The sequence below is a fragment of the Camelus dromedarius genome, chromosome 16, assembly GCF_036321535.1.
Source record: "Camelus dromedarius isolate mCamDro1 chromosome 16, mCamDro1.pat, whole genome shotgun sequence".
Lineage (NCBI taxonomy): Eukaryota > Metazoa > Chordata > Mammalia > Artiodactyla > Camelidae > Camelus > Camelus dromedarius.
The window spans coordinates 47,411,893-47,439,445 of record NC_087451.1 but is presented as its reverse complement, the minus strand read 5'-3'; the positions used below and the strand labels follow the sequence as shown (position 1 = coordinate 47,439,445).

The window sequence follows — 27,553 nt, the reverse complement described above, 5'->3', positions numbered from 1 at the left end:
GTAATTATTTTAAACTGTTGAATTTTCAGGTTGTTTCCAGTTTTCTCCCCTTCTCAGCTTTTTATTTTAAAAAATGTAAAATTGGTTGAGAAGTTTAAAAGTTGCAAGACTAGTTTGTACTACCCATTGTACTTTCTATGACAATTCACCAACTGTTAACATCTAATATCTATGGCTGTATTACATATACATCCACTTTTTTTTTTTCCCTGAACTGTTTGAGTTAGTTGCATCACTGTAAATACTAATGCATGTACTGCCTAATAACAAGGACATTCTCCAACTAAACACAATAGAATTGCCACAGTCAGGAAATTTAATAATACAGTACTCTTATTAAATATATAGTCTATATTCAGGTTATTCTAATTTGCCAAATAATATGTTTTAAAGCTGGATCCCCCCACCTCAATCCAGGATAATACATTGCATTTATTTGCCATATCTCTTTAATGTACTTTAATCTCTAGAACATTTCCCTGGTCTCTTTGTCTTTCATGACATTTTGAAGAATTAAAGTTAGTTGTTTTGCAGCTAATTTCTATTTGACAGAAAGTCATCTGTGGGAGATTTTCAAATTTGTTGGTGTGGAGTTTAGCTATCTGAATTATGGTGTGGAGTTTTAGTTTAGCAGTCTTTCTCCAGGCCCCACCCCAAATCTTTGACCCAGTATTTTTTTTTTAATTGAAGTATAGTCAGTTTATAATGTTGTGTCAGTTTCTGGTGTATAGCACAGTGTTTCAGCCATACATGAATATACATCCATAATTTTTTAGAATAATGTTTTTCAGTGTATGTATGGAATTTTGAAAACTAAACAAAAAAGTTATCCTTTGCAAAGTTGTAACAGTTAAAGATTTTGACTTACTGTATTAAACTTAAAAATTCCTGCCTCATCCCTGCCTCGCATTCAAGTTTCTGACACTTTCAGGAATAATTGCAATTCTTTTGTTCTTTATTTGCATTAAAAAAATTCATATGAACTACATTCGTTTATAAGCAAAATAAACTAGAAAATACTGATAAACAAAATGAAGAAAATAAGTCTTCTATAAACCCTAGCACTGTTGATGACAGCTATCAACATTTTGGTCTATACCCTTCCAAAAGAGAGAGACAGTAAAGGAGTTTTGTATTATTATAACACTGCTGTAGCTTGCTTTTCCCCCTCTTTAATAGTGGTTGCCTGCTTGCCTGCTTGCTTGCTTGATTTATTTGTTTGTTTGTTTGTTTGTTTGACTATTTTTTAGAGCAGTTTCAGGTTCACAGCAGAATTGAGCAGAAAATACAGAGAGTTTGCACATAGCCCTCCTCACCCACAGATTTATACTCCTCTACCCTCAACATCCCTCATCAGTGTGGTATATTTGGTACAATTGATGAACCAACATGGACACATTATTATCAACCAAAGTCCATAGTTTACATTAAGGTTCACTTTTTTTTTAAGGTTTTGTTTTTTTTAAGGTTCACTCTTGATGTTGTGCATTCTATGGGTTTTGACAAATGCATAATGACATGTAGCCACCACTGTAGTATCATACAGAATAATTTCATTGCCCTAAAAATCCCTTGTGCTCCATCTGTTCATTCCTCCCTCCCTTCCTCTCCCCAAACCCCTGGAAACCTCGATCTTTGTATTGTTTCTGTAGCTTTGCCTTTGCCAGAATGTCATTTGGTTGTAACCATACAGTTTGTAACCTTTTCAGACTGGCTTCTTTCATTTAGTAATATGTCTTTTAAGTTTCTTCCATGTCTTTCATGGCTTGATAGCTCATTTCTTCTTTTTTTTTACTGCACATATTTTTTAAAAATTTACGTATATATGCTGTTCATTGTTTCTAAGAACGTTTAGAGTTTTAGCTTTTTAAACTTACATAGTTTTCAAAGGAATAAAGCCAATGTAGTGGTTACATTATTAAACAATGAAAGAGTGGAAAAGTAGAGGTGCCATATGATCTTTTTAAAATATTTATTTATTTATTCTTATATTATTTAATTATTAAAAAAAAATTTGGCAGGATGTGGAGAGTAATTAGGTTTATATATTTTTAGAGGATGTACTGGTGATTGAACCCAGGATGTCTTGCATGCTAAGCATGGGCTCTACCACTTGAGCTATACCCTTCCCCTCCCCATATGATCTTATTAAAGGAAAACAACTGGAAAGAGAGGCTCTTGTCTTATCAGTCAGCATTTAGATACTTATCAAGTACTGTAAGTAATTCTTAATGGTGATGTCAAGTACTTTCTTAGTTCTCAGAATCTCTGGTGAGGACTGAGGAACACCAGAGAGTTGAATGCCTTATGAAAGTTGCAAATTATGGAAATATAATGAAATTTAAACTTTGTTTATTTGGTACTAAGTTTCATATAAATGCTTTGGTCACAAAATGAACTTTTCTTACTTTAATTTTTAAAATAGGTTGAACATTCAACATTCAAAAAATACTAGTGGAAATCCTCCCATTTTTGTGTCTCAGGCTCTTGAGGCCTCTTCCGCAGAGACAACCAGTGCTATCAGTGTCCAAGAATCTTTTCAGAGATAGTCTTTGTAAAGCAAATTTGTACATATCACAGAATACATTTGAAATGACCTGATAATTTTAGTCTAATTTCCTTTACTATTACTAATAGTTATATAAGGTTTTATAATTTTATAATGTACTTTCAGATATAGTCTACTTTGTCCTGGTAGCCATCTTGTAGTAAATAAAAATTTAAAAGTATAAAAAAGTTGAATTACTACTTAGGAAATATAGAAAGAGTGGTAAAACCAGAAAAAGGTCATTTTGTAACCTTTTGTTTTGTTTTGTTTTGTTTTTTCATTTTGTAACTTCTGAAACAACTGATTTAGGTCATTAGGTGGATGGTGTAAAGTGTTTCTCCCTTCATCTGAAATACTACGATGTAATTGCAATGCTAACTATCTGAAGCTAGCATCAAATTCCACAGGTTTAAGGGCATTGTCCCCACAACACTGCTCTCACTTCAAGTCAGCTGCAAGTTCTGGGGTCCCTAGATCACTCATACTTCTAACTGGCTACAAATCCAGGGGCTTCTCAAGACTCCTCTCAGGTTTGATAATTTGTTTGACAAGTCACAGAACCCAGGAAAGTATTATAGTTACTGTTACAAATTAGGACCAGCCAAATGTAGATGCATTAGGTTCAAATCTGGGAGGGTTCTAAATGAGAGCTTCCATCTTCCTTTCCCTATGGAGGAGTCAGGAAGTATCACCCTACCAACCACGAAACTCGCTGAGTTTTTTTAGTTTCTACATGTAGATGTGTTTGACTAATTCATCCATAGCAGATTGGCCTCCTGAATAACAAAGACACTCTTATTATTTGGGAAATTATAAAGTTTTAGAGTTTCAACTCCCAGGAACCAAGAGAAAAAGCCAGTCAAATTCTTTATTATACAACAGCGTCGTAGTCTCCTTGCATCCCTTCTCAGAAGCAAACTCTTGTACCAGCTTTCAAAATGATTTTTCCAGAGATAGTTTTGTATATGTAAGCATCTATGATATTAGTGTTCTTCTCTGTGATAATCTGGCTGTTCTTTTTCTTTTTCCCTCTGAAGTTTTGTTTATGATTTTTCTCCATGTGGGATGCCTGCCCACTTGTTGAGGGGAAGGGTATGTCTTAAAATTCTTGTGTTCTTTTGCAAGTGTGTATATTGTACCTGCCATGTATCCTTTTTTTGTTCACTCCTCATCTAGAAGAAAGACTGTCTTTTCTAAACTGTTACAACTCTCTTTATCCCTCAAGGCATAAATCACTTCTGTAATGATTTATCATAGTTGCTCGTACCCAGGGCCCTTTTCTCATTCAAAATGTTAAGGTTTATGAGGAAACGGACTGTGTGAATCTCATCTTATTCTACTTTGTGTTACTCCCCCTAATAATACTTTTCTCATAGTGAATACCTAAATATCTCTAGTTCTAAGAATATGTTTTTTGTATTGTACATATATTTAAAACTATTGTTATTTGTTGTAGCAAACTGTAATGGGAAGATATGCTTTCTGTAGAATTGATTAAATTCATTTAGAGATTTTATCTGTTGTATGTTAAATTACATAGTTATATACTTTACAGCTTACAAATATAAGCATTTCTCCCACAATCTGCTTGAATGGAAAAGAAAAAAAATGGCAAAGTGCTAACAAAGATTTATTTAAGTTTTAGGATTTAATATATAATATATAACTCGTAGAAATGTAATTTTCAGAAACTGAAGTTTCTGTTGAACAGAAGACTTCAGTAAACTGATGTATTCCTCCTAGGATATCATTTCTAGTAAGTAAGGAAAGTCTTGCAGTGTTTTTGGTTTTGTTTTTTAAATATTTTTGTTGAAGTATAGTCAGTTTACAATGTGTCAATTTCTGGTGTACAGCACAATACTTCAGTCATATAGGAATATACATATATTCATTTTCATATTCTTTTTCACCGTAAGTTACTATAAGATAATGAATATAGTTCCCTGTGCTATATAGTATAAACTTGTTTATTTTATGTATATTAGTATCTGCAAATCTTGAACTCCTAGTTAATCCCTTCTCACTCCCTTCCCCCCACCCCGGTAATTCTAAGTTTGTTTCTGTGTCTGTGAGTCTGTTTCTGTTTTGTAAATAAGTTCATTTGTCTTTTTTTTTTTTTTTTTTTTTTTTTTTTTAGATTCCACATATAAGTGGTGTTATATAGTATTTTTCTTTCTCTTTCTGGCCTTGCAGTGTTTTATGTAGTTCTACTTTGCAATAGTTGACTGGACCCATTTGGGAATGGTTTCTTTTAGGAGAGGCATGTATGTTCCTAATGTGTTTCTGACACCTTATATATTTTGCTAATTTATGATACCTGACTAGCTCCTGTATAGATCTCAATTTAAGAACTTTAATGAATTTTTCAGTATTAAGATATCTTATAAACTGTTTTGAACTTGGTTTTATAAGTTGTGATCTGTAAATTCTCCAAAAGGAAAAAGGTATTATTTAATACTTTCCTGAACAAACTTTCAAAACTGCCCATAGAATTTAAAACCCGTGAAAGCAGACAAATATGTAGTAATTTCAATATAAATTTTATATTGTAGATCGGTTATTTTGTATTTTAAGTGGTCCATTGAAGTTAGGGAAGTTTCTTATAGAGATGCCATGTCTAATGAGAAAATAGCTAGAGAGACCTAGAATCCTGATTTTCTGTATACAAGGCAGTGGTTAATAAGGACCATGGAACCTGGGATTGAAAGCTCTACCACTTACAAGCTATGTAACTTTGGTAAGTTAATTTTTGTGTCTCAGTTTCGCTATTTGTAAAATGGGGACACTAGCAGTATAGATCTCACAGTGTAATTATGCGAATCATGTAAATTATTATATGTAAAGTGCTTGGAACAATGCCTAGCACTATGGCTACTACTTCTATTTCTACTCCTTTTCTCTCTCCTCCTCAATGTAATAATAATTATTATTGACTGAGTAATTTTACTTATCTTTATCTCCTCAGCTGAAAGTATAGGATTTACTTACATGGTTCCTTTAAGTTCCAAATTCTATTTCTGTAACCTTGGAGTAGAGTTAAGTTGTAAATTATTGTAGGTTCACTATTTTTTATCTTTGATGACATTTTAGCAGTCTTTGACATCTGATTAACTTCAATGGTTTGTCAGGTCAATTATATGGAAAAGTAGAGAACATTTTATTTAGTTCATCTTAAAAGGAAAAAACTCACCAGCAAGTTCCATGTGTTGGTGAGGATGTGGAACAACATTTATTACTGGCGGGAAAGCAAAGCGTTATGGCTAAATTATACTCAGGAAGTTAAACGTATGTTTACCAGCAATCCCTATCCTAGGAATATACCTAAAATAAATGAAAACACATGTGCTCACAAAAGACAGATACAAATAAATATTCATAACAGCTTTATTCATGGAAATAACTCAAATGAACACCAACTGATGAAGGGATAAACAAATTTATATATGTGTTACTTGCATACAGTTGAATGCTACTTAGCAATAACATGGACAAATCTAAAAGGCATTGTACTGAGTGAAAAAAGCCAGCCACCAAAGACTATAAGGTATGATTTCATTTATATGAAGTTCTAGAAAAGGAAAACTGTAATGACAAAAACTGGGTCAAGGGCATTAGAAACTTTTCAGGGTGATGGAAATATTCTTGATTGTGGTAGTGATATCCAGATTGTATATACTTATATCAAAGTGATCAGACTATACTTAAAATTTGTGGATTTTATTGAATATAAATTATACTTCAGTGAACCTGATTAGATGGTATTTAAAACAGTTATTTGGGTTAAGTAGCAAATTAATATTTATTGATATATCCCAGAGAAGTATGTAATTGGTGTCTTATTATTAAGGAATTTACAATATTATTAGAAGGAAAAATACACAGTTTACCTAGTTTTTATATCTCTTAGAAAGTAATACTAAACCTTAGATACAAATATGGTTAGTTCTGCTGTAACACAGCATGTGTGTTCCTAAAAATCACCATGTTATGCTAAATTATGTAGTAAAACCCACAGGGTTTAGGGGGAAAATGGGATTAGGAACATGACACTCAAAAACGTCAGTGGCACATAAAAATAGATAGGAACCTAATAAAAACAGTAGTAGAGTTTTACACATGTTAAATGATTAATAAATACTACAATAAATATGGCACTTTGCCTTGAAAGAAACCTTAAGTTTATTTGTGAATTTGGATTTAGTGGGAGTTACTATGAAGTAATGAAAGATGGGTTATCCAGAATCAGAAAATTTTAACACCAGATGTGGATGAAATGCATAACACATACAGTGAACTAAGGTAGCTAATATATGTTTAAGGAGTGTGTGTGTGTGTGTGTGTGTGTGTGTGTGTGTGTGTGTGTGTGTGTGTGTTGTATATTCTTACGTGACTTGGTGTTTTAAAATATAGGTTTTATTTTTATTCAGGTATGATGAGGCCAGCAGTTCAGGGGGCAGCTGCCACTGAAAAGGTAGTTTGTTACAGTTCCCTAGGGGAGGTGGCATACCATGCTATGAAGGTCTACACAGGGAAGCACCAAGTTGGTCAGTAGGCAGAAAGAGCAAGGAAGAAAATATGGCAAGAGCCTTTATTTTGGTTTCTGTGGGAAGACATGGGCAAGGCAGGTTAAAGAGGTTTAGGATTGGCTACTTTTAATAATTCAGTCATCTCTGGGTGTAGGGGCTGTCCTGAGGGTCTGGTACCTGGCCCTAGAGCGATTAAGGCAGGGGGAGATTGGCCTGGAGTGTAAGAGGTAGATAAAGGAGATAGTTAGGAGTATAAATATTGGATTGATTGGTTTATATATGAAATGTATGTTCTCAGATTAGTTGTTTGCTTAAGACTTGACTAGCTCTGAGAGGGCCAGAACATTGAAAATACAGAAAATAAGAAAACATAGTTAATATACTTGGTTCAACTGAATGCAATTTTCTTCATTCATCTAGTGTTCCTCAGGGATGAAACTGCACATAAGTAAATGGATGATTTGTATTATATGATAGAATTGTTTTCAAAATAAATGTTATAGCAGAACTGGCTTTATACAAGTAGGATATAATACTTGACTTGCCATTCTCTCCTTTGCAAAATTAATTATGGAAATCCTATTATATAGATTTTAGTTTTACATTAGTGTAATTCCTTGGACATGGCTATATTCATAAGCAAAATAATTTAATAGTAGGTTTGATCTTGGGAAAGTAATCAGAAATTTAACTTTTAACCTAGAGAAAAATTTTGTCTTAGAGTACATGCTTAGTGTAATTCAAGCAATTATGATGAGTAATATTATGTAGAAAGCAGATAGATTTGAAGTTCTCTTGAAATTTATATGGAAATAATTGTTGTATGCTTATTAAAATTATTTTATTTATGAAAAAATGAATTACCTGCTTTTAAAATTGGAGTGAGTTTAAAAAATATCTACCTCTACATAAACATGTGTAAAGAGACTTAGAAATAAATGAAATGTTAGGGTATTTAAATAGTAATTAACAAACTTTTTTTTTTTTTTTTTTTTTGGATTGGCCATGTGAAACTGTTATGTTCTGGGGAGGAGGTTCAGAACCTTATAATACAGCGTGGGAACATAAGACATGTAAACAACTAATATATTAAAAATACATATTAAATATAGATATACAGTGAAAATATATAAAAGAAAAGGAATCACTGGTATCAAATTGAAGTTAAGTCGGCTTTGAAATAGGATAGGTTGGCTAAGAATGTAGACAGTATTTCAGATGTCATGGAGGCTTTTGATGGACACTACTATGATTAAGGGCTAGATACACTAGAAGACTAGAAAGGGAGAATTCAGCCTGATTATGGAGTTCTTCACTGCTTTATGTACCGATTTGAACTTTGTAAGTATTATCGTATTATTTGAGTTTAAAGAAGTGAGCAGTAATTTTGCGATTTTTTTCCTTAAGAGTTTCCTGCCTTAATTTGTGCGTAGTAAATATTGATGGAAAAATTAGAGAAACAATGTGAAAGATGAACTGGAGAGAAAGAAACTTGAAACTAGAGTTCAGATAGAGGTTATTGCATTAGTCTAAGTAAGATATGATTAAGGCCTGAACTAGGCTATCTCTAATGGATAGAGGAGGAGATTCAAGTCTGTTGGATTTATCAGTTTATTAGATTGATGTTAGAGGAGAAAAAAGGGGAAAGAGAAGAAATTAAAAGGTCACATCTAGTTTCTGGCCTCAGGGACACAAAGAATAGTGATGCCATTATCCTGGGTAGGAAATGCAGGATGGATTTGCTGAATGGAATTGTGGGGTCATATGGTAATTCTATGTTTAGCTTTTTGAGGAACTGCCAAACTGTTTTCCACAGTGGCCATACAATTTTGCATTCCCACCAACAATATGTGAAGGTTCCAATTTCTCTACATCCTCCGCAACACCTGTTATTTTCTGCCTCTTTGTAACTGTCCTAGTGGGTGTGGTGTGTTATCTCATTGTAGTTTTGGTTTGCATTTCCTTAATTAATAATGATACTGAGATTTTTTTCATGTACTTATTGACATTTGTGTATCTTCTTTAGAGAAATGGCCATTCAAATACTTTGTGCATTTTTAATTGGGTTATTTAATTGGGCTTACCCAATTAAGAGTTCTTTATGTGTTTTGGATACTAGACCCTTATAAAATATGTTATTTGCAAATGTTCCCCCATTCTGTGGGTTGTCTTTCCTCTCTTGATGGGTGTCCATTGATGCACAAAAGTTTTAAAATTTTGATGAAGTTCATTTTGTTTTTTCTTTGTGTGTTCTTCTGATGACATAGCTGAAAAACTGTTGACAAGATCTTGCACATTTTCACCTGTTTCCTTCTAAGAGTTTTATAGTTTTAGCTCTTGGTTTTTTGGGTCCATTTTGATGTAAATTTTGTATGTGGTATGAAGTAGAGGTCCAAATTCATTCTTTTGCATGTAGATATCCAGTTGTCTCACCAACACTTGTTGAAAAGATTTCTTTTCCCATTGGGTGGTTTTGACAGCTTTGCTGAAAATAATGTCACCATAAAGGTATAGGTTTTTTGTCCCATACATTTGACTATAAATAGGGACTCTCAATTCTGTTCTATTGGTATATATGTCTATTCGTATTCCAGTACCACACTGTCTTGATTACTGTAGTTTTGTTGTATGCTTTGAAATTGAAATGCTTTTGATTTTGTTCTTCTTTTTAGAGATTGTTTTGATTATTCTGTGTCCCTTGCAGTTACACATGGATATTAACAAGAACTTGTTCATTTCTACAGAATGACAGCTTGGAAACTGATAGAGATTGCTTTGAACTATTATTTTAAGTAGTATTACCGTTTTTGTAATATTTTGTGTTCCAGTTCATGAACACATGGTGTTCCACTTATTTAGGTTTTTAATTTCCTTCAACAATGGTTTGTCATTTTCTAAGTCTTGTACTTCTTTGATTAAATTTATTCCTAAGTACTTAGTTATGTATTTTAATGACATTGTGAATGGAATTGTTGTCTTAATTTTATTTTCAGAATATTTGTTGCTAGTGTGTCGAAGTACAACTGATATTTGTGTGTTGATATATCCTGAAACTTTGCTGAACTCATTTATTAGTTCGAATAGTTTTTGTGGGTTCTTTAGGTTTTTCTGTGTATAATGTTATGTCATTTTGGATAGAGATAATTTTATTTCTTCTTTTCCAGTCTGGAAGCCTTTTATTTCTTTTTCTTGTCTAATTGCCCTGACTTGAACTTCTAGTACAATGTTGAATAGAAATACTGAGAGCCACATCTTGTCTTGTTCCTAATTTGGGGGGAAAATTTTTCCATCTTTCACCATTAACTATAATCATACCTGTGAGTTTTTAATGTCTCTTATTGGGTTGAGGAAATTTCATTATTTTCCTAGTTTGAGTGTTCTTCTCATGAAAGGGTGTTGGATTTTGTCAAATGCTTTTTCTGCTTCTATTGAGATGATCATGTGTTTTTTCTTTCATTTTATTCGTATATTCTATTACATTGATTTATTTTCGTATGTTGAACTGCCCTTGCATTCCTAAGAGTAAATCTCATTTGGTCATGGTGTATTTTGTTGAAAATTTTGTATCTATATTCATAAGGGATATTAGTCTGTAATTTTCTTTTCTTGTGATGCCTTTATCTAGTTTTGTATCAGGGTAATACTGGCCTCATAGAATGAGTTGGTATTAGTTCTTTAAATACTTGATGAAAGTCACCAGTGAAGCCATCTGGTCCTGGGTGGTTTTGTTGTTGAAACTTTTTCAATTACTGACTCAGCCTCTTTATTTGTTATAAATCTGCTGAGATATTCTAGAGAGTCAGTTTTTGTAGTTTTTGTGATTTTTAGGAATTTGACCATTTCATCTAGATTATCTAATGTTTCGGTTATACCATTCTTATATAACCCTTTTTATTTCTGTAAGGTTGGTAGTAATGTTCTTAGTTGAACATAGACTGAAGCACCAGGCATCAAATCAGTTCTATGTAGATTAAGCCTGATGTGAGTTCCTATAATGTCAGATTTATCTTACTGATAACATTTCTCAGTTGTATTTATGATTCTAGTTATTGGTATAGTGATGTGTGTGTGTGTTTCTGTTGAGGAGTTATAGTAAAAGCATAATCTGTCTCTGCTGATTCTGCATAAAGAGACAATTTTTCTTTCTCTAAACTGATCGAACATTTGACTAAGTTGGCTGTTTTCTAAGCCTGAAACCTTTATGTAACAGATACAGGGGAAAGGGCATTATGGTATTGAAGCAGTTGCTTAAGACCAACAATGTCTTTTTTGTGAAAATCTGAAGGTTCTTCAAAGATGGAATACCATGACATCATCACCATTCATCCAAGGAGCATTTCCCAAGTAATACTGAGTAGGCTGTGATTATCAGTACCCTTCCCCCATCTTCTTTCTGTTGCTTTGACTGATGTTATTGTCAATTATTTGACTGTGTGTTGCAAATATGGAACAGTTACTTAATTCTGAAAATCTTATTTTGGTCTGAGATTTTAAAGTATATTGGGCTTTTTATTTTAGTTTTTATTTTAGATTCATCAGCTTTCATAGAGATTTATGTTTTAGATTGAACAAAATGTTATCACCCACAAAAATTGTATATGTCTTTTACATTCAGTCCTCAATAGCCTAATAAATGATAGGCTTCTCTTGTCTTATTTTTGTGGAACCAAAACTATATTAGATCTCATTTGCTGTAGATAGATTGCCGATTTCTTTTTACTGTTCTCTTTTAGTAGGAAGGATGTGTTAAGTTACAATAATATTTTCCCCTAAGAACAGATTAGATACCTTTAAAATGTAACCTAATAGCCTATTTTGTTTTTTTTTTTTAAAGAAGATTATATGTGCAGTCTCATAGTACCTTTAAGAACTTTTTACAGATATTTATATCTTTTAAGATATAATCTGTAGTTTATGAAGTTGTGTTAGTCCTGTACTTTGGATATTCATGTACCTAATATTCATGTTCAGCAGAAATTATGGAGTTTATGATTTGAGTTGCTGTGAAAATTCTGTGCTGTTTCTTTTCCTACAGTTTTTCATGACAGCTTTTTAAATCAACAAGCCTGAAATTAAGTACCTTTGTTAGTTTTACATTAATGACTCTGAGTGGGTGCAGGCACCAGGGCACCAAGATGGTGCTAATTTTTAAAATAAAGTATTGTTTTTGGGAATTTGAGGCTGTATAGAAAAGAAGCAGTTACACAGTGAATACTATTAACTCTAGCCTGAAAGTGTAATGGTGTTATTTCAGGGATTTCTAACTTTGTTGGAGTTCTTACATTTTTATACATTTTATTTTCATCTTTTCTGTCTTCTAACAATCCAAAGAAAATGCACAAATGTTATTGGATTTTTTCTTTATCTTTTTTCCTGGTTGTACAAATCAAATATATGATTATTGTTGAAATTTTGGGACATAAGGAAGCTATAGACTTATGAATGTTTTTCAAATACTGGCCATAACTACCTAAAAATAATTCATACGACTTTGTTGTATTGCCCCCTCTTTGCAAAAATTACAGCTGAGCCTTAAACAACATGGATTTGAACTGCATGAGTCCACTTATATGCAGATTTTTTTTCAGTAAATACATTTATGTACTGTCAATGTATTTTCCTTATGATTTTCTTAACATTTTCTTTTCTGTAACTTACTTTATTGTCAGAATACAGTATATAATATATATATACATACAAAATATGTGTTAATTGACTTTATGTTATCAATTCAGGTTCTCTTAGGCTACTAGTAGCTAAGTTTGGGGGAGAGTCAAAAGTTAAACTGAATTTTTGACTGCACAGGCGTTGCCACCCCTAACCCCATGTTGTTCAAGGGTTAACTGTATTCTGTGTATATAGTTTTTGTTTTTATTATAAACTCAAACACAGATACAGAGAATTCACAAATACATAGCTTAAAGAATTATTATAAATAAAATTCACTGTAACCACTACCTAAGACAAGAAATAAAATTTTGCTGGCCATTCCAGAAGTTCCTGCATATGTCTCACCCCAATCATAACTCCTTTTCCCTAAAGTAACCACTATCGTGACATTTGTAGTGACAATATCAGGGAGTTTCTTTATAGTTTTATCATTCAAGTGTGCATATCTGTACTCCATTGTTGAGTTTTGAGAGTTCTTTACGTATTTTGGATACAAATCCTTCTTCAGATATATAATTTGAAAAAAAGTTTTCCTAGTCTTTGGCTTTTGACTTCATTCTTTTCTTTTAAAAGTGTCTTTTGCAAGAGTAAAAGTTTTAAATTTTGATGAAGTCCAAGTGATCTTTTATAGATTATGCTTTTGGTGCCAAATCTAAGAACTCTGACTAACGTTAGGTTATGAAGATTTCCTCCTGTGTTTTTTTTTTTTCTTTCCATTTTTCATTTCTTTCTAATATTCATGTCTGGTTTTGATTGGATAGTGATGGCCTCATAGGATTATTCTGAGGTGTTCTCTTCTGTAAATTTGAATAGCTTATGTAGAATTATGTAGAATTACCAATTTCTTTATTTCTGTAACGTTATTTCTTTAACATTGGATAGAATTTGATAGTGAAACTGCTTAGTTTCACTGGACTGGAGTTTTCTATGTGGAAAGTATTATGAACTATGAATTTAACTTCTTTAATATACATATGAATGTTCAGATTATCTATGTCTTCTTCACTGAGTTTTGGTAATTTATATCTCAAGAAATTTGTTTATTTCGTCTGTATCGTCAAATTTATCAGCTTAGAGCTGTTCATTGTATTTCCTCATCCTTTTAATGTCTTAAGGTTTATAGTAATACCCCCTCTTTGATTTCTGTTTTTGGTAATTTGTATCTGGTCTTGCTTTCTTTAGTTAGTTTGGCAGAGATTTTTTTCAGTGTTACTGGTTTTTTTTTTCCCCTCCCAAAGAACCAGCTTTTGGTTTTATTGATTTTTGTCTATTGGCTTTTTGGGTTTCTAATTTCATTGATTTCTGCTCTGTTCCTTAGTGTTTTCTTCTTTATATTTATTTTCGGGTTTATTTGCTTTTCTCTTTCTAGATCCTTAAGATGGAAGCTTAGGTTTTTGATTTGAGATCTTTCTCATTTTTCTAATAATACAGATTCAGTGTTTTAAAATTCTTTGTAAGCACTGCATTAGCTGTATCCTACAAATTTTATGTTGTATTTTTATTTTCAGTCAATTCGTATTTTTTTCTAATTTCCCTTGAAGTTTCTTTATTGACCCATGTGTTAGTTGGAAATATGTTGTTTAATTTCCAAATTTTGTGCACTTTTTAAAGGTTATTTTTTGTTATTATTTACTGATTTTAAGCTTAATTACCTGATGGTCAGATTACATATTTTATATAAATTGAAAATTTTCACACTTATTAAGATTTGTTTTATGGACCAGAATGTGATCTGTCTTGGTGTGAATATCGTTGTGCACTTGAAAAGAATGTATATTCTGTCAGGTGGAGTATTCTGGAAATGTCATTAAGTCATGTTGGTTGATAGTGGTATTCAGAAGTGTTCCGTATATTTTCAGACTGCTTTATCTTTAAATTTCTGAGAGGAGTGTTGGAGTCTCCCAGTATAGTTTTAGACTTGTCTTATTTCTCTTTTCAGTTGTATCAGTTTTGCTTCATGTATTTGAAGCTCTTTTGTCAGGTGAATATAAATTTAGGATTTAATAATGGAATCATGTTATTATGTAATGTCCCTCCTTATCCCTTGTGATTTTCCTAGCTTTGAAGTCTGTTTTGTCTGATGTTAATATAGTCACTCCGGATTTCTTTTATTTAATATTTTGCATTTCTTTTAGAGCAGATCTATTGGGAACAGATTCTCTTAATTTTCCTTCACCTAAGAATCAGTTCTGGGTCAGCAGTTCTTTCCTTTTATCATGTTGAAGATAATATTCCACTTTCTGTGGACTTTGTTATTTTTTATGAAAATCTGTAGCCATTCATATTTTTGTTTTTGTATTTTAGCATTTTGACTATAATCTAGGCCTGATTTTCTTTGAAGTTTTCCTTTTTGTCATTTGCTGAGTTTCTTGAATCTAAATTTATGTCTTTTTTCAAACCTAGTAAGTTTTCTGCCATTACCCCGATTTTTTTTTCTCTACCTGTTTGTTTTTCCTCTCCTTACATAATGCCAGTGATGGGAAGCTTAGACAATTTGACATTGTCCCATGAGTCACTAAGGCTCCATTCATTTCTTTTAACCTTTTTTCCTTCTCTTTTCTTTATTTTAGATAATTTCATTTGCTCTCCAGGTTTACTCTTTCCTCTGTCATCTCTGTTCTATTGCTGAGTCCATTCAATGAATTTTTAAAAAAAAATCTGATATTGTACTTTTAATTTCTAAACTTTCCATGTGATTCTTTTTTTATAGTTTATATTTCTCTGCTAAGAACTTGTCTTTTCACTTGTTTCAAGAGTGTTAACTATAACCTCATTTATTATTATAATAGTCTTTATGTGATAATTCCAACATGAGTCATCTCAAAATAGGTTTTTTCCCTTGATAATTTATCACATTTTTCCAGTTGTGTGTGTTTTGTTTGTTTTTGTACATAGAGTAATTTTGTATTTTATTCCAAACATTTTGAATATTGTCATTTCTGATCCTGTTCATATCCTGTTAACATGAGAATATTGATTTTGTTTCAGCAGATACCAGACAGTTTGTATGGCAAGTTCTGTCTCACTTTCTGGGTGGTGGTTCTAATACCAGTTCTGTTTTCAAAACCTTCCCTGGGCTTTTTGGATTTGCCCTGCACTGTGCCTCTCAGTGATAGTCTGGGATTTGGGCAGTGGTTTATATATCGTAAATGGATTCTCTTTTGCATAGCCTTTGCTGTACTTCTTTAAGTATGTTTTGCACAAACATAAATCATTTTTTGTGTTGGTTTACACACAGAATTAGGAGATCTCATTTCCATCTCTTTCCTCTCCAAGAATTCCTCCATACTCTTCAGTTTCCAGTGGCCTTATTCTCAGTTCTAGAAAGACAGATATCTCTCACAGCTTTTTTTTCCATTTTTTTAAATTATTTTTATTGACAGGGTTGAGAGGAACAAATTAAATATTTAAAACAAAAGGCCAATTCTTAAGTCTCATTTAGTTGTTTATTCCATTCATTTGTATTAAGTATACCTTTCTCTAATGTCCTAGTAACTTTATCAAGAAACAAGTCAAACATGTGAAAATACCTGTTAACAGTCAGCATCCTACACAGCTTTTAGATCTCTGCATTGTACAGTTCCCCCTAACTGGGGCTGCCCTTAGGTGAAGTGAAGAAGGAAGAGAGAGGAGGAAAATAAATAATGGGAATTCCACTCATAACATTTGGATGTCAGGGACCCTGTTTTCCCAGTTTTTCTGGCGAGAGAGATTGGTTTTCTCGTCTGGTTTTTCTGTTGCTGGGGCAGTGGAATTCTATGGCTGAGGAAAGAAGAAAGGACCAAAAAAAAACCAAAAAACAAAAACCAGCATTTCTACTAGAGGTCTCCAGAATACAGGATTCCTTTTTCCTGATCCTTTGGACAGGCGGAGATTTTGTTCTTAAGGGTTTTCTTGTCGGCACTCTGAACATAGTTCTGTAACTCAGGTCATGCTTGATCAAAGGAAGAAAATCTGAAAACTCAAAATCTGAAAACTCATAGTCATATCCATTATTTTTCAAGTTTTGACTTCTCACCCCAATCATTTGTATTACTTGTTTGTAGAATGTTGATACATATTATAAAATTTCTCAAAATAATTAAAGTAGGTTGTTATAAAAATTCAGATAATACAGGTAGCTAGGCTAACAGGTCATGCTCTTCACAGACCTATTTGCTTTATCAGAAAATATTAATATTTCAATGTACATCCTTCCATACCTTGTTTATAAATTTGCTATGTGTAAGTATTTACATATTTATATCTTAGATTTTAAGCCATTTAATTTTTTAAAGTTGTTAATTTAATTGAGGTATAATATACATACAGTAAAATGCATCAATTTTCTCTTTTTTGTGTGCTCTTGGATTTGAAGAATCAACATTATCAAAATGGCCATGCTAACCAAAGCAATCTATAGATCCAGTGCAACCCTTGTCAAAATACTCATGACATTTCTCACAGAACTAGAACAATTTCAAAATTTATATGGAACCATGAGAGACCCTGTTGTAGGTCTTTTTTTTTTCTTCTTCTTCTCTTTCTTCTTTTTGTTGTCTTTTCTTACGGTTTGATGACTAGAGAAGTTCCTTCAACATTTGTTGTAAAGGGGGTTTTGTGGTGCTGAATTCTTTTAACTTTTGTTTATCTGTGAAGCTTTTGATTTCTCCATCAAATCTGAATGAGAGCCTTGCTGGATAGAGTATTCTTGGTTGTAAGTTTTTCCCTTTCATGACTTTAAGTATATCTTGCCACTCCCTTCTGGCCTGTAGAGTTTTTGCTGAACAATCAGCTAATAACCTTATGGGAGTTCCCTTGTATGTTATTTGTTGTTTTACTCTTGCTGATTTTAATATTTTCTCTTTATCCTTAAGTTTTGTCAGTTTGAATATTAAGTGCCTTGGTGTGTTCCTCTTTGGGTTGATCCTGTGTGAAACTCCTTGCACCTTCTGGACTTGGGTGACTGTTTCCTTTCCCAAGTTGGGGAAGTTTTCTGTTATTATCTCTTCAAAATTTTTCTCAGGTCCTTTCTCTCTCTCCTCTCTTTATGGGAACCCTATAATGTGAATATTAGTGTGAATCATGTTATTCCAGAGTTCTCTTAAACTCATTTCCTTTCATTCTTTTTTCTGTTCTGCAGTAGTGATTTCCACTAATTTGTCTACTAGCTCACTGATCTGTTCTTCTGTCTCATTTAATCTATTCTTGATTCCTTCTCTGTGTTACTCGTTTCAGTGATTTTATTCTTCAATTCTGTTTGGGTATTCTTTATATTTTCCAACTCTTTGCTAAAATCTTCACTCTGTTCATCTGTACTCCTCTTGAGTTCTTCGAACATCTTTGCCATCATTACTTTAAACTATTTCTCTGATAAATTGTCTATCTCCTCATCACTTATCTTTTCTGGGATTTTATCTTATGCCTTGGCCTGGAAGATATTCCTCTGCCACCTCATATTGTCTATCTTTCTATTTGTATTTTTAGTTAAGTTAGTTACTTTTCTCAAACTTGGAGAAGCGGCCCTCTGTGGGAGACATCCCATGTGTCCCAGTAGTACAATCCTTTCTTGTCACCCAAGGGCCATGGTCCAGGTGGTCCCAGTGTAGAGTCTGGCCTATTTGTAGATTCCTTCCACAGACTTTGGGATTGTTGTCTTCTTATTTCTGTCCCCTGGTGGACGAGGCTGGACTAGAGGCTTTTGCAGGTTTACTGGCAGGAGGAGTCAGTGCCTGCCCACTGCTGCGTAAAGCTTGACCTCTAGTGGGTAGGGCTGTATCTAAAGGCATTTGTGGCTTAGGAAGTCTACTGATGGGTGGGGCTGTGGTCCCACCCAGTTTGTTGTTTGACCTGAGACTTCCCAGCCCTTAAGCCTACAGGCTGTTGGGTGGAGCTAGGTTTTAAATGATCCAATCAAGATGTCAGCCTCCAGGAAAGTTCATGTAGACGAACACTTCTGGAATGTCCGCCACCAGTTTTTGTGTCTCAGGATGAGCTGCACCTGTCCCCTTCCTCCCCAGAAGACCTTCCAAAACCAGTAGGCAGGTCTGGCCCAGGTTCCTATGAAATCACTGCCTCTGCCCTTGGACCTGGTGAATGCGAGATTCTGTGTATGCTTCCCAAGAGAATGAAGTCTCTGTTTTCCCCAGTCCCCTGGGGCTCCTGGAGTTAAGCCCCACTGACCTTCAAAACGAGATGTCCTGGGGTCTCCTTCTCCCAAAGCCAGAACCCTGGCCTGGAGAGCCTGACTTGGGGCTCAGTACTCTGACTTCTGTGGGACGGGCTCTGCAACTTAATTATCCTTCAGCTTGTGGGTTGCCCACCAGGTGGAGTAGGGTATGGGGCCTGATTACATTGTGTGCACACCCCTTTTACCGTCCTGCTGTGGTTCCCTCTTTATGTTTCCAATTGAAGAAGATCTTTTTTGCTAGGTTCCAGTCTTTTTTTTTTTTTTTTTTTTTTTTGATAGTTGTTTAGCAATCAGTTGTGGTTTTGCTGTCGTGAGAAGAGGAAAGCTTGTGGTCAAAATGCATCCATTATAATACATTTCGAGTTTTGACAGGAGTAATTCACTACTACATTCTGTCACCCCCAAAAGTTCCTGTGAGCCGTTTTGTAAGTTCCCCTCTTCTTCCCCCACCTGGCCCCAAGCAACTATGCGTCTATCACTGTATACTAGTTTTGCCTATTTGAGGATTTATCAGGAGAATCATGGAGTATGTACTGTTTTGCTTCTGGCTTCTTTTGCTGAGCATAATGCTTTTGATATTCATCTGGGTTTCAGCATGCATCAGTAGTTCATTCTTTTTTATTGCTGAAAAGAGAATTTCATTGTATGAATATACCACAATTTTATTTTACACTCATTTGTTGATAGATTTTTTTATTATTTGCATTTTGGGGCTATTATGAATAAAGCTTCTGTGTACAAATCTTTGTGTATGCCTCTGTTTTCATTTCTTGTAGTAAGTGATAACTAGTTAAGAAATTACTCCATCATAGTACATGTTTAACTTGATAAGCATCTGTTGAAAATTTTCCAAAATAGTTGTACCATTTCATGCTCCCATCAGCACTGTGAGTTCCATTTCCTCACTTTATACATTTATTATTTCTTATATTGTGTATAAGTATTTATGATATGGATTCCTTAAAGTGGGATTTTTGTGTGAAATGGAAAGTACGTATTTGATTTTGCTAGATTTTTCTCCATAGGTTTTGTACTATTTTTGCATTACCACTACTAACAGATGAGAGTACATATTTCTCTCCTACCCCACCATCAATGTATGGTGAATTTTTGCCATTCTGATAGGTACAAAATAAAATCTTAATGTAGTTTTAATTTGTATTTCTTATACTTTGAATGAAGCTAAACATATTTTTAAATACTAATGGTTGTTTCCTTTTTTTTTTTTTTTGGTCCTTCTGTAAACTACCTGTATCCCTGCTGGGTTGTTGGTGGTGGTGGTATTTGTGTGTGTGCTTGTGTGTTTTTAGAAGCTGTGTATTAGGAATGTAAGAATGTCAGATTATTGTCTTTTTTCTTTGTTTTTTGAAATTATTTACATATTAGGAATATTAACCCCTTGTAAATACAAGTTTCAAACATCTTTTTCCAAGTTTATCATTTGTTCTTTTTATTTGGAGTTTCTTTTACCATGACTCCTCCTCCCAAGTTTTCTTTTTACATTATTAAATATATATATTTTTTTCTTTTTGTGTTGGATTTGGATCATAGTTAGGAAAGTTTCCTCATTCCTTTATTACAGAGGAACTTCCTCATATCTCCTACTAGTACTTGTATAGTTTCATTTTTTTAATATTTGCATTTCTGACCCATATGTAAACATCATTTAGTTTGAGAAACAGTTATTATTTTTTTCCAGATAGCTATTGGTGTCTCCCAACAACAGTTATTTTTATCAAATATCTTTTTTTTTCCCCTCATTGATTTGAGAAGGCTGGTTAAGCTACTTAGCAATAATGTTTATGTAATGTTTGTGATGGGGATATAATTTTTTCCAAATGGATTCTCAGTTTTCTTAACATTTATTTCTTCTCCTTTAATTGTATGCTGAATTCCAAGATACACATACATGGGTTTGTTTCTGGATTTTTTTTATATTACAGATTTACTTGTCCTATTTTAATATTCTAGTGATGGCAGTAGTTTTGAGTTATCATTTGGAATTTGGTAGAGCGGATGTTTGAATTCCTTCACTTCCTTTCTGGAGAATGCTGTCCTTATCAATTCACTCTGTTTCTCTACTATGAACTTTAATATTTTGCCTATATCATATGCATATGTACTGTTTGTTAAGTGAGTATTTGTTGAAATGAATTCATTTTTAGGGATGTTACGAGAAGAATTAAGTGTATTTTAGTTCAACAAATATTTATATAATATTAATTGTAGGAGGGAAGGTATAGGATGTAGACAGGTAATATAAAGGTGAAAGAGACTGGGAGAGAGAGATAAATAGTTGCAATATAATATAGTAAGTGCTCTGGATGTTTAAGAGCATGAGGGGAAAGTGACTGTCTCTTCCTACTTTGAGTTAAAATTTTACAGACATTATTCCATTTGATCTAAATCTCAAAAGATTTTGAGTGGGAACTTGTTAGGCAGATAAGAAGATGCAAATCATGAAACTGTTTAGAAAATATTAATGTAAAATAATTCTTGCAATCAGTGCTATAACTTGATTATGTAAAGTTCTTAAATAAGGTCTTAAGTAACACTGAAGATTTTTTTTAAAGTAAATTAATTGAATAGTAATACTTTTATGGAATTTAGTTCATTCTCATTTTAGGAATGAGAAGTTAAGTGACTTGCCTATGGTCACATATTATTGGAAGAACTGTAATTGAAACTTGCAGGGAATTTGCAGAGCAGGGAAATTGGTGAAAGTATATGGGGCAGCTTTGAAAGTATGTTAGAAATGGAATACACATTAACAATTTAAATGTTTTTATTGTAGTGGAAGGTTAATTTAAGGAGGTAAAAAATGTGTTTCATGTAGTTACAAGGAAGTTTTCTAGCAGTAATTAAAATTCAAATTAAAGTTCAGTTGACTTCACGAAAAATGAAACAGCTTAAAGTTGTATAAAGGGGAGAGAATTGGCTAGAGAGTCTAATGAAGTCAATTTTGGAGGATTTTTTAAACTGGTGACTTTATGCAGGTTAAAATAGCTAACATTTAATGTTGTGCTTACTATGCCTGAAATTATGCTTAAAATTATTAACTCATATAACCTTCACAACTGCTATATAAGGTAGGGTATTATTTTCATTTTACAAATTAGGAAAATAAGGCTACTCAGTTCACAACTTATAAGTAGTGTTGCTAGGATTCATATGCAGACAGTATCATTCCAGGACCTGGGTTTTGAAGCTTCTCAATTATAACAGCCATTTTTTAAATTGAATAATGTGATACAGATGAATTGATAGCAGAACCTAGAGAATTTACAGTTATCTGTAGTGTCTACTTATCTTATGAAGCAGATTTGATAAAGGCCATATTTTAATGTGAATAAGGTTTATGGGATAAGCAGTTGTCTGAGTTAAATTCAGACAACTTTCTCCCATTGCATTTTTCTTTGGAATGTCTGTATTAGAGTTGATTAAACACTGGCATATGGTATCTGAAAGGAAAAGAAAGACAGCTTACTGGGTTAAATCCTTTGTGTATTTTCTTAGACTTGAAAATCATTACTAGATGGGAATCTTCCTGTTGTTAGAAACCTAATATTGGTACACCTTAAGTTGTCATGCATGTTTTTTAATAGTCAGTGTGTTCTATTATCTCTTCTGTGAATGGGCTCACTACATCAGAATTAGTTAAGGATTAGATAAGCCTTCCAAGATATAAAGATTTATTTAATTTTTAAAAGTATATGTATAGGAATACTTGCATCCTATGTATAGTAGGGTTGTTTTGTTTTGTTTTAAAGCGCCATGATGATTGTGTTGATGAGCCATATTTGGGAACTGCTGTACTAGTAGATCATACTTCCTTCTCAGTGAAATTCTAGGCCTGAGATAATTGTGTCTATACTGTCAGAAAATGATCTTATACTAATTTTTCTTAGCAGCTTTTGCTTTTCCTGACATTGTCCTGTTCTTATTTCTCTAGTTTATGCCAACGTGGCTTCATTCATACAGATGAACCAAGGATTGGGATAGCAGTATAAAATTAGAATCAGACAGCTGATTGCCCAGCAGGATGCCATCAACTAACCGCGCGGGCAGCCTGAAGGACCCTGAAATTGCAGAGCTCTTCTTCAAAGAAGATCCAGAGAAGCTCTTCACAGATCTCAGAGAAATTGGCCATGGAAGCTTTGGAGCAGTGTATTTTGTAAGTGTTAAAGGCTTAATGTCAGTGACCAGTATTTACTTAAAATTCAGTCCTTAAACAAAATGAAAAACAATAATAAAAAGAGAGATAGGCTGTAGTCCACTTTATAGTGACTTGCATAGGGTTATGTGTGTATAATACGAAAATAGATAGCTTTATTTATTGAGCATCTTGAATTATTGAAAAAATGAGAAATAGTATTTTGCTTTGACTTAATGTTGTTTAGGACTTTTAGCGCACTGTTTTTAGGAGTCATATGACTTGAATTGCTATAGAATTAAATATTGCATTACACTGACTTCTGTAAAGCTCCATATAGAGTCAGTTTTAGTGTTATAGAAATCTAGGATTATTACTTGGCACCAAAGAATATGTACCAGTCTTTTTTTCTTATGTGTATATTTTGTGCTAAAAATAATTACCAAATTTGCTATTTTAACCATTTTTAAGTGTATAATTTGTGGCATTAATTACACTCACAATGTTGTACAACCATTACCACTATATTTTCAAAACTTTTTCATCACTCCAAATAGAAGCTCTGTATCTATTAGCAGTAACTCCTCATTTCCTTCTCTACCCAGCCCGTGGTAACCTCTAATCTACTTTTTGTTGCTGTGAATTTGCCTAGCCTAGATATTTCATATGAATGGAATCATACAGTATTTGTACTTTTATGTATAGCTTATTCCATTTAGCACAACATATGGCATAATCACTTGGTGGGTCTTTCATGTTGTAGCACATATATCAGTACTACATTCCCTTTTATAGCTGAATAATATTCCATTATTTGTATATACCATGGTTTGTTTATCCATTCATCTGTTGTTGGACACTAGATTGTGTCTACCTTTTGGCTATTGTAAATAAATGCTTATGGTGAACATTGGTGTACAAGTATCTGTTTGAGTCCCTCTTTTCAAATCTGAGTATGTACCCAGGAATGAAAATACGGGGGTCACATAGTAATTCTATATTTAACTTTTTGAGGAGCTGCCAAACTACACCATAGTGGGTGCATCATTTCCATTCCCACCAGCAATATACCAGTGTTCCAGTCATTCTTTGTGAACGCCTGTTAATTGTCTCTTACTTTGATAGTAACCATACTACTAGGTCTGAAGTAGTATCTTGTGATTTTGATTTGCATTTCTCTAATAACTAATAACGTTGAGCATCTTTTCATATGCTTATTGACCATTTGTGTATCTTTCTTGGAGAAATATCTGTTCAAATCCTTTGCCCATTAAATTGCTTTAAGCAGTCATGTATATTTAAGAATATAAGAGAAAAATAGTTTTTAAGTTTACCCACATATTTACCATGTTACACACAACATGACTGTTTACTTTGGAAAATTCCAGTCTACGAAATGATTCCTGGGATTTATAGGAGTTTAGCATGGTTGTAGGATGCAAGGTCAATATGCAAAAATCCGCTGTATTTCATGTATCAGCAGTGAACATCTGATATTTGTTCTGTTCTAAAAGTACTGCTTATTTTACCCCCAAAATGAATACTTAAATGTAAACCAAAAAAAAAAAAGTACAAGATCTGTATGCTGAAAACCATAAAACATTGATGAAAAAAAAATTTTAAAAACCTGAATAAGTGAAAAGATATATTGTGTTGATGGATTGAAAGACTAAATATTATTATGCTGTTAGTTCTCTCCAAATTGATGTATATAGATTCAGTGCAATCCCAATTAAAATCACAGTAGCCTTTTTTTTTTTTTTTTTTTAAGAGATACAAGCATATTCTAAAGTTTTTCTGGAAAGGCAAAGGAACTAGAATAGCCAAAACAATTTTGAGAAAAAGAACAAATTAAAGGACTCACACCATCTGATTTCAAAAACGTACTTTAAACTTGCAGTAATCAAGATAGTATGATATTGTTAAAAGGATAAATAGATAAAAATTGTGAAGTCTGGACCAATATAGTTAACTGATTTTTGAGAAAGGTGTAAAGACCATTCAGTGGAGAAAGGGAAGTCTTTTCACCAAATGGTGCCAGAGCAACTGGATATTCATATGCATAAAAATAAGCTTTGACTCACAACCTTATACAAAAATTTATGCAAAATGGATTATAGTGCTAAATGTAAGGCATAATACTATAAAGCTTCTAGGATAAAATATAGGAGAAAAATATTTGCTTCCTTGGATTATGCAGAGTTCATAGATGTGACACAAAGCATTTTCCATAAAAGACAAAGTTTGTAAATGGAACTTAATAAAATTATTTTTTTTCTTTTTGTTCTCTGAAAGATACTGTTAAGAGAATGAAAAGGAAAGCCACAATCTGGCAGAAAATATTTGTAAGTCATATATTTGACAAAAATTTGTATCTGGGCTATATAAAGGGTTCTCAAAATTCAACAGCAAGACAACAACCCAATAAAAATAAAAACTGAGCAAGAGTCTAAACAGACACATCACCAAAAAATTACAGATGATCATTTAAAATGTTCAGTTATCCTTAGGGAAATACAAATTAAGACCACAATTTGATGCCACTACATGATTATTAGAATGACTTAAAAATAAAGGTGAGAAGAAATACAGGCAATACCAAATGCTAGTGGGTATACAGAGCAATTGGAAATCTTATTTATTGCTGATAGGCATGCAGAAATGGTCTTGCCACTCTGGAAAACAGTTTGGCAGTTTTTAAATAAAGTTAAACATATAATTATATGACCCAGTATTTCCACTCCTAGATCTTAATCCCTGAGAAATGAAAACTCAGGTTCACACAAAAAACTATGTTAACATTTACGGTAGTTATATTCATAACTGCCAAAAATTGCAAACTACTTCAGTGTGTACGCCACAGTGGGTGAATTTTACATAAGTTCGTTAAATGTTCATTAATGTTCATTAAAAAACAAAACAGCTGTTATATGGGGGAAACCCAAATGGACTACAGACTGTAACAAATGAACATAACTGAACTATAAATGGATAATATAAACACACAAGAAAAGAACTAATCTTAAATTATTTTGAAAACGGTATTTTGGCTGAATACTCTGTAAGGCTAAAGACAAAAAAGAACTGTAGTTACTTACTTTGTTTCTCACAGGGATATGGTTTGGTAATTCTAAAACTAATGTACATGTACAGCAGATTTGAATAAATATGTGAATGTATTGTAGATAATGAGAAGCAGTTTTCTTAATGTCCAAGAAAGAAGTTACGAGTTAGAAAATGAGGAAGGCTAGAAATAACCCTGTAGTGTGTTGGACTGAAATTGAAGGTATATTAATAGGAACTCCTACTTCTCTCTCACACATACATACATACACACACAGATACATATATAGAGAGAAAGTAAAAATTCTTTTTATTAAATGTAAAAGGATTAAGGTAAATGATTGTTTCAACCATGATCCACTAATAGATGCTAAAATTAGTGGGTTAAAGTTTGAGAAGAATCAGGATATATGTATATGTATGTGTATATGTATAATCTCAAGTAAAGCCCCAAAGATATTTATTAATTAAAATGGAAAAATTACTGCAGAAACCTGGCAGAGACTACCTTAACCAAGTGATAAAGGTTAATATCACCTGAAATACTGACATCGTGTATCCCTTTTCTGACATTACACTGCAGGACACATCATTTCTGTGGCATTCTTATTAAAAAATGCATAAACTTAGTCTAATTATGAGGAAATATCAGGCAGATTCAAGTTGGGGAACATTATGTAAAATAACCTGTACTCTTCAGAAGTTTCAAAGTTATGAAAGACAAGGAAAGATTTAGGAACTGTCTCAGATTGGAGGAGAGAAAGGCAGCATAATAACCAAATGGAGGGTAGGATCCCAGAACAGAAAACGGTTATTAGTGGAAAAATTAGTGAAATTCAAATAAAGCCTATAGTTTAGTGGTTAATAATTTTACCAATGTTAATTTCTTAGTTTTGGTAGTTGTACTGTATTATGCAAGATTTTAACATGAGGCAAAGTTGCGTGAAGGTTATATGGTAACTCTACTATTTTTGCAGCATTTCCCTGATTCTAAAACTACAAAGTAAAAAAAATGTTTAAATTCTCTAGAAACCAGAAAGGGACTTTTTTCCCAAAAGGAGGGGGGGATGTAATTAATTTCTGTTGACTTTTTTTTCAGGAAAATAATGTACACTTTATAAATAACATAAAGGAATATATTTTATTATTTTAAAAATTGTGACTTTAAAACTGAGCTAGTAATATACTATTCTCAAGCCATAAAACATCTCTAAATACCCTTTTCTTAATCTATAGGGAAAAACTCCACTCATTTACTTCTTTTTTGTATAAAAATTGTTACCCCCCCTCTTAAGCAACAAGTATTACATAGTTGTTTAGTATCTTGTCAGCATTATGGATTTAGTCTTTTTTTTTTTTTTATGGGCACCTTAGGAATAAACTACAATTTAAAATATTACTGCCCTAGAGAAAATGTGTTTCAG

The 27,553-nt window shown here is 32.9% G+C and overlaps 1 protein-coding gene across 2 annotated transcripts in view; it reads left to right on the top strand.

Annotated features, from left to right (window-relative positions):
- The window catches only part of TAOK1 (TAO kinase 1), a 113,388-nt gene that overhangs the window by 26,558 nt on the left and 59,277 nt on the right, over positions 1-27,553 (top strand). For both annotated transcript variants that reach the window (XM_010978947.3, XM_031468452.2), the window contains one exon: positions 22,866-23,087. In XM_010978947.3, coding sequence (XP_010977249.1) covers positions 22,956-23,087 — 132 coding nt within the window. In that variant the 5' untranslated portion in view covers positions 22,866-22,955. The remainder of the gene's footprint in view (positions 1-22,865; positions 23,088-27,553) is intronic.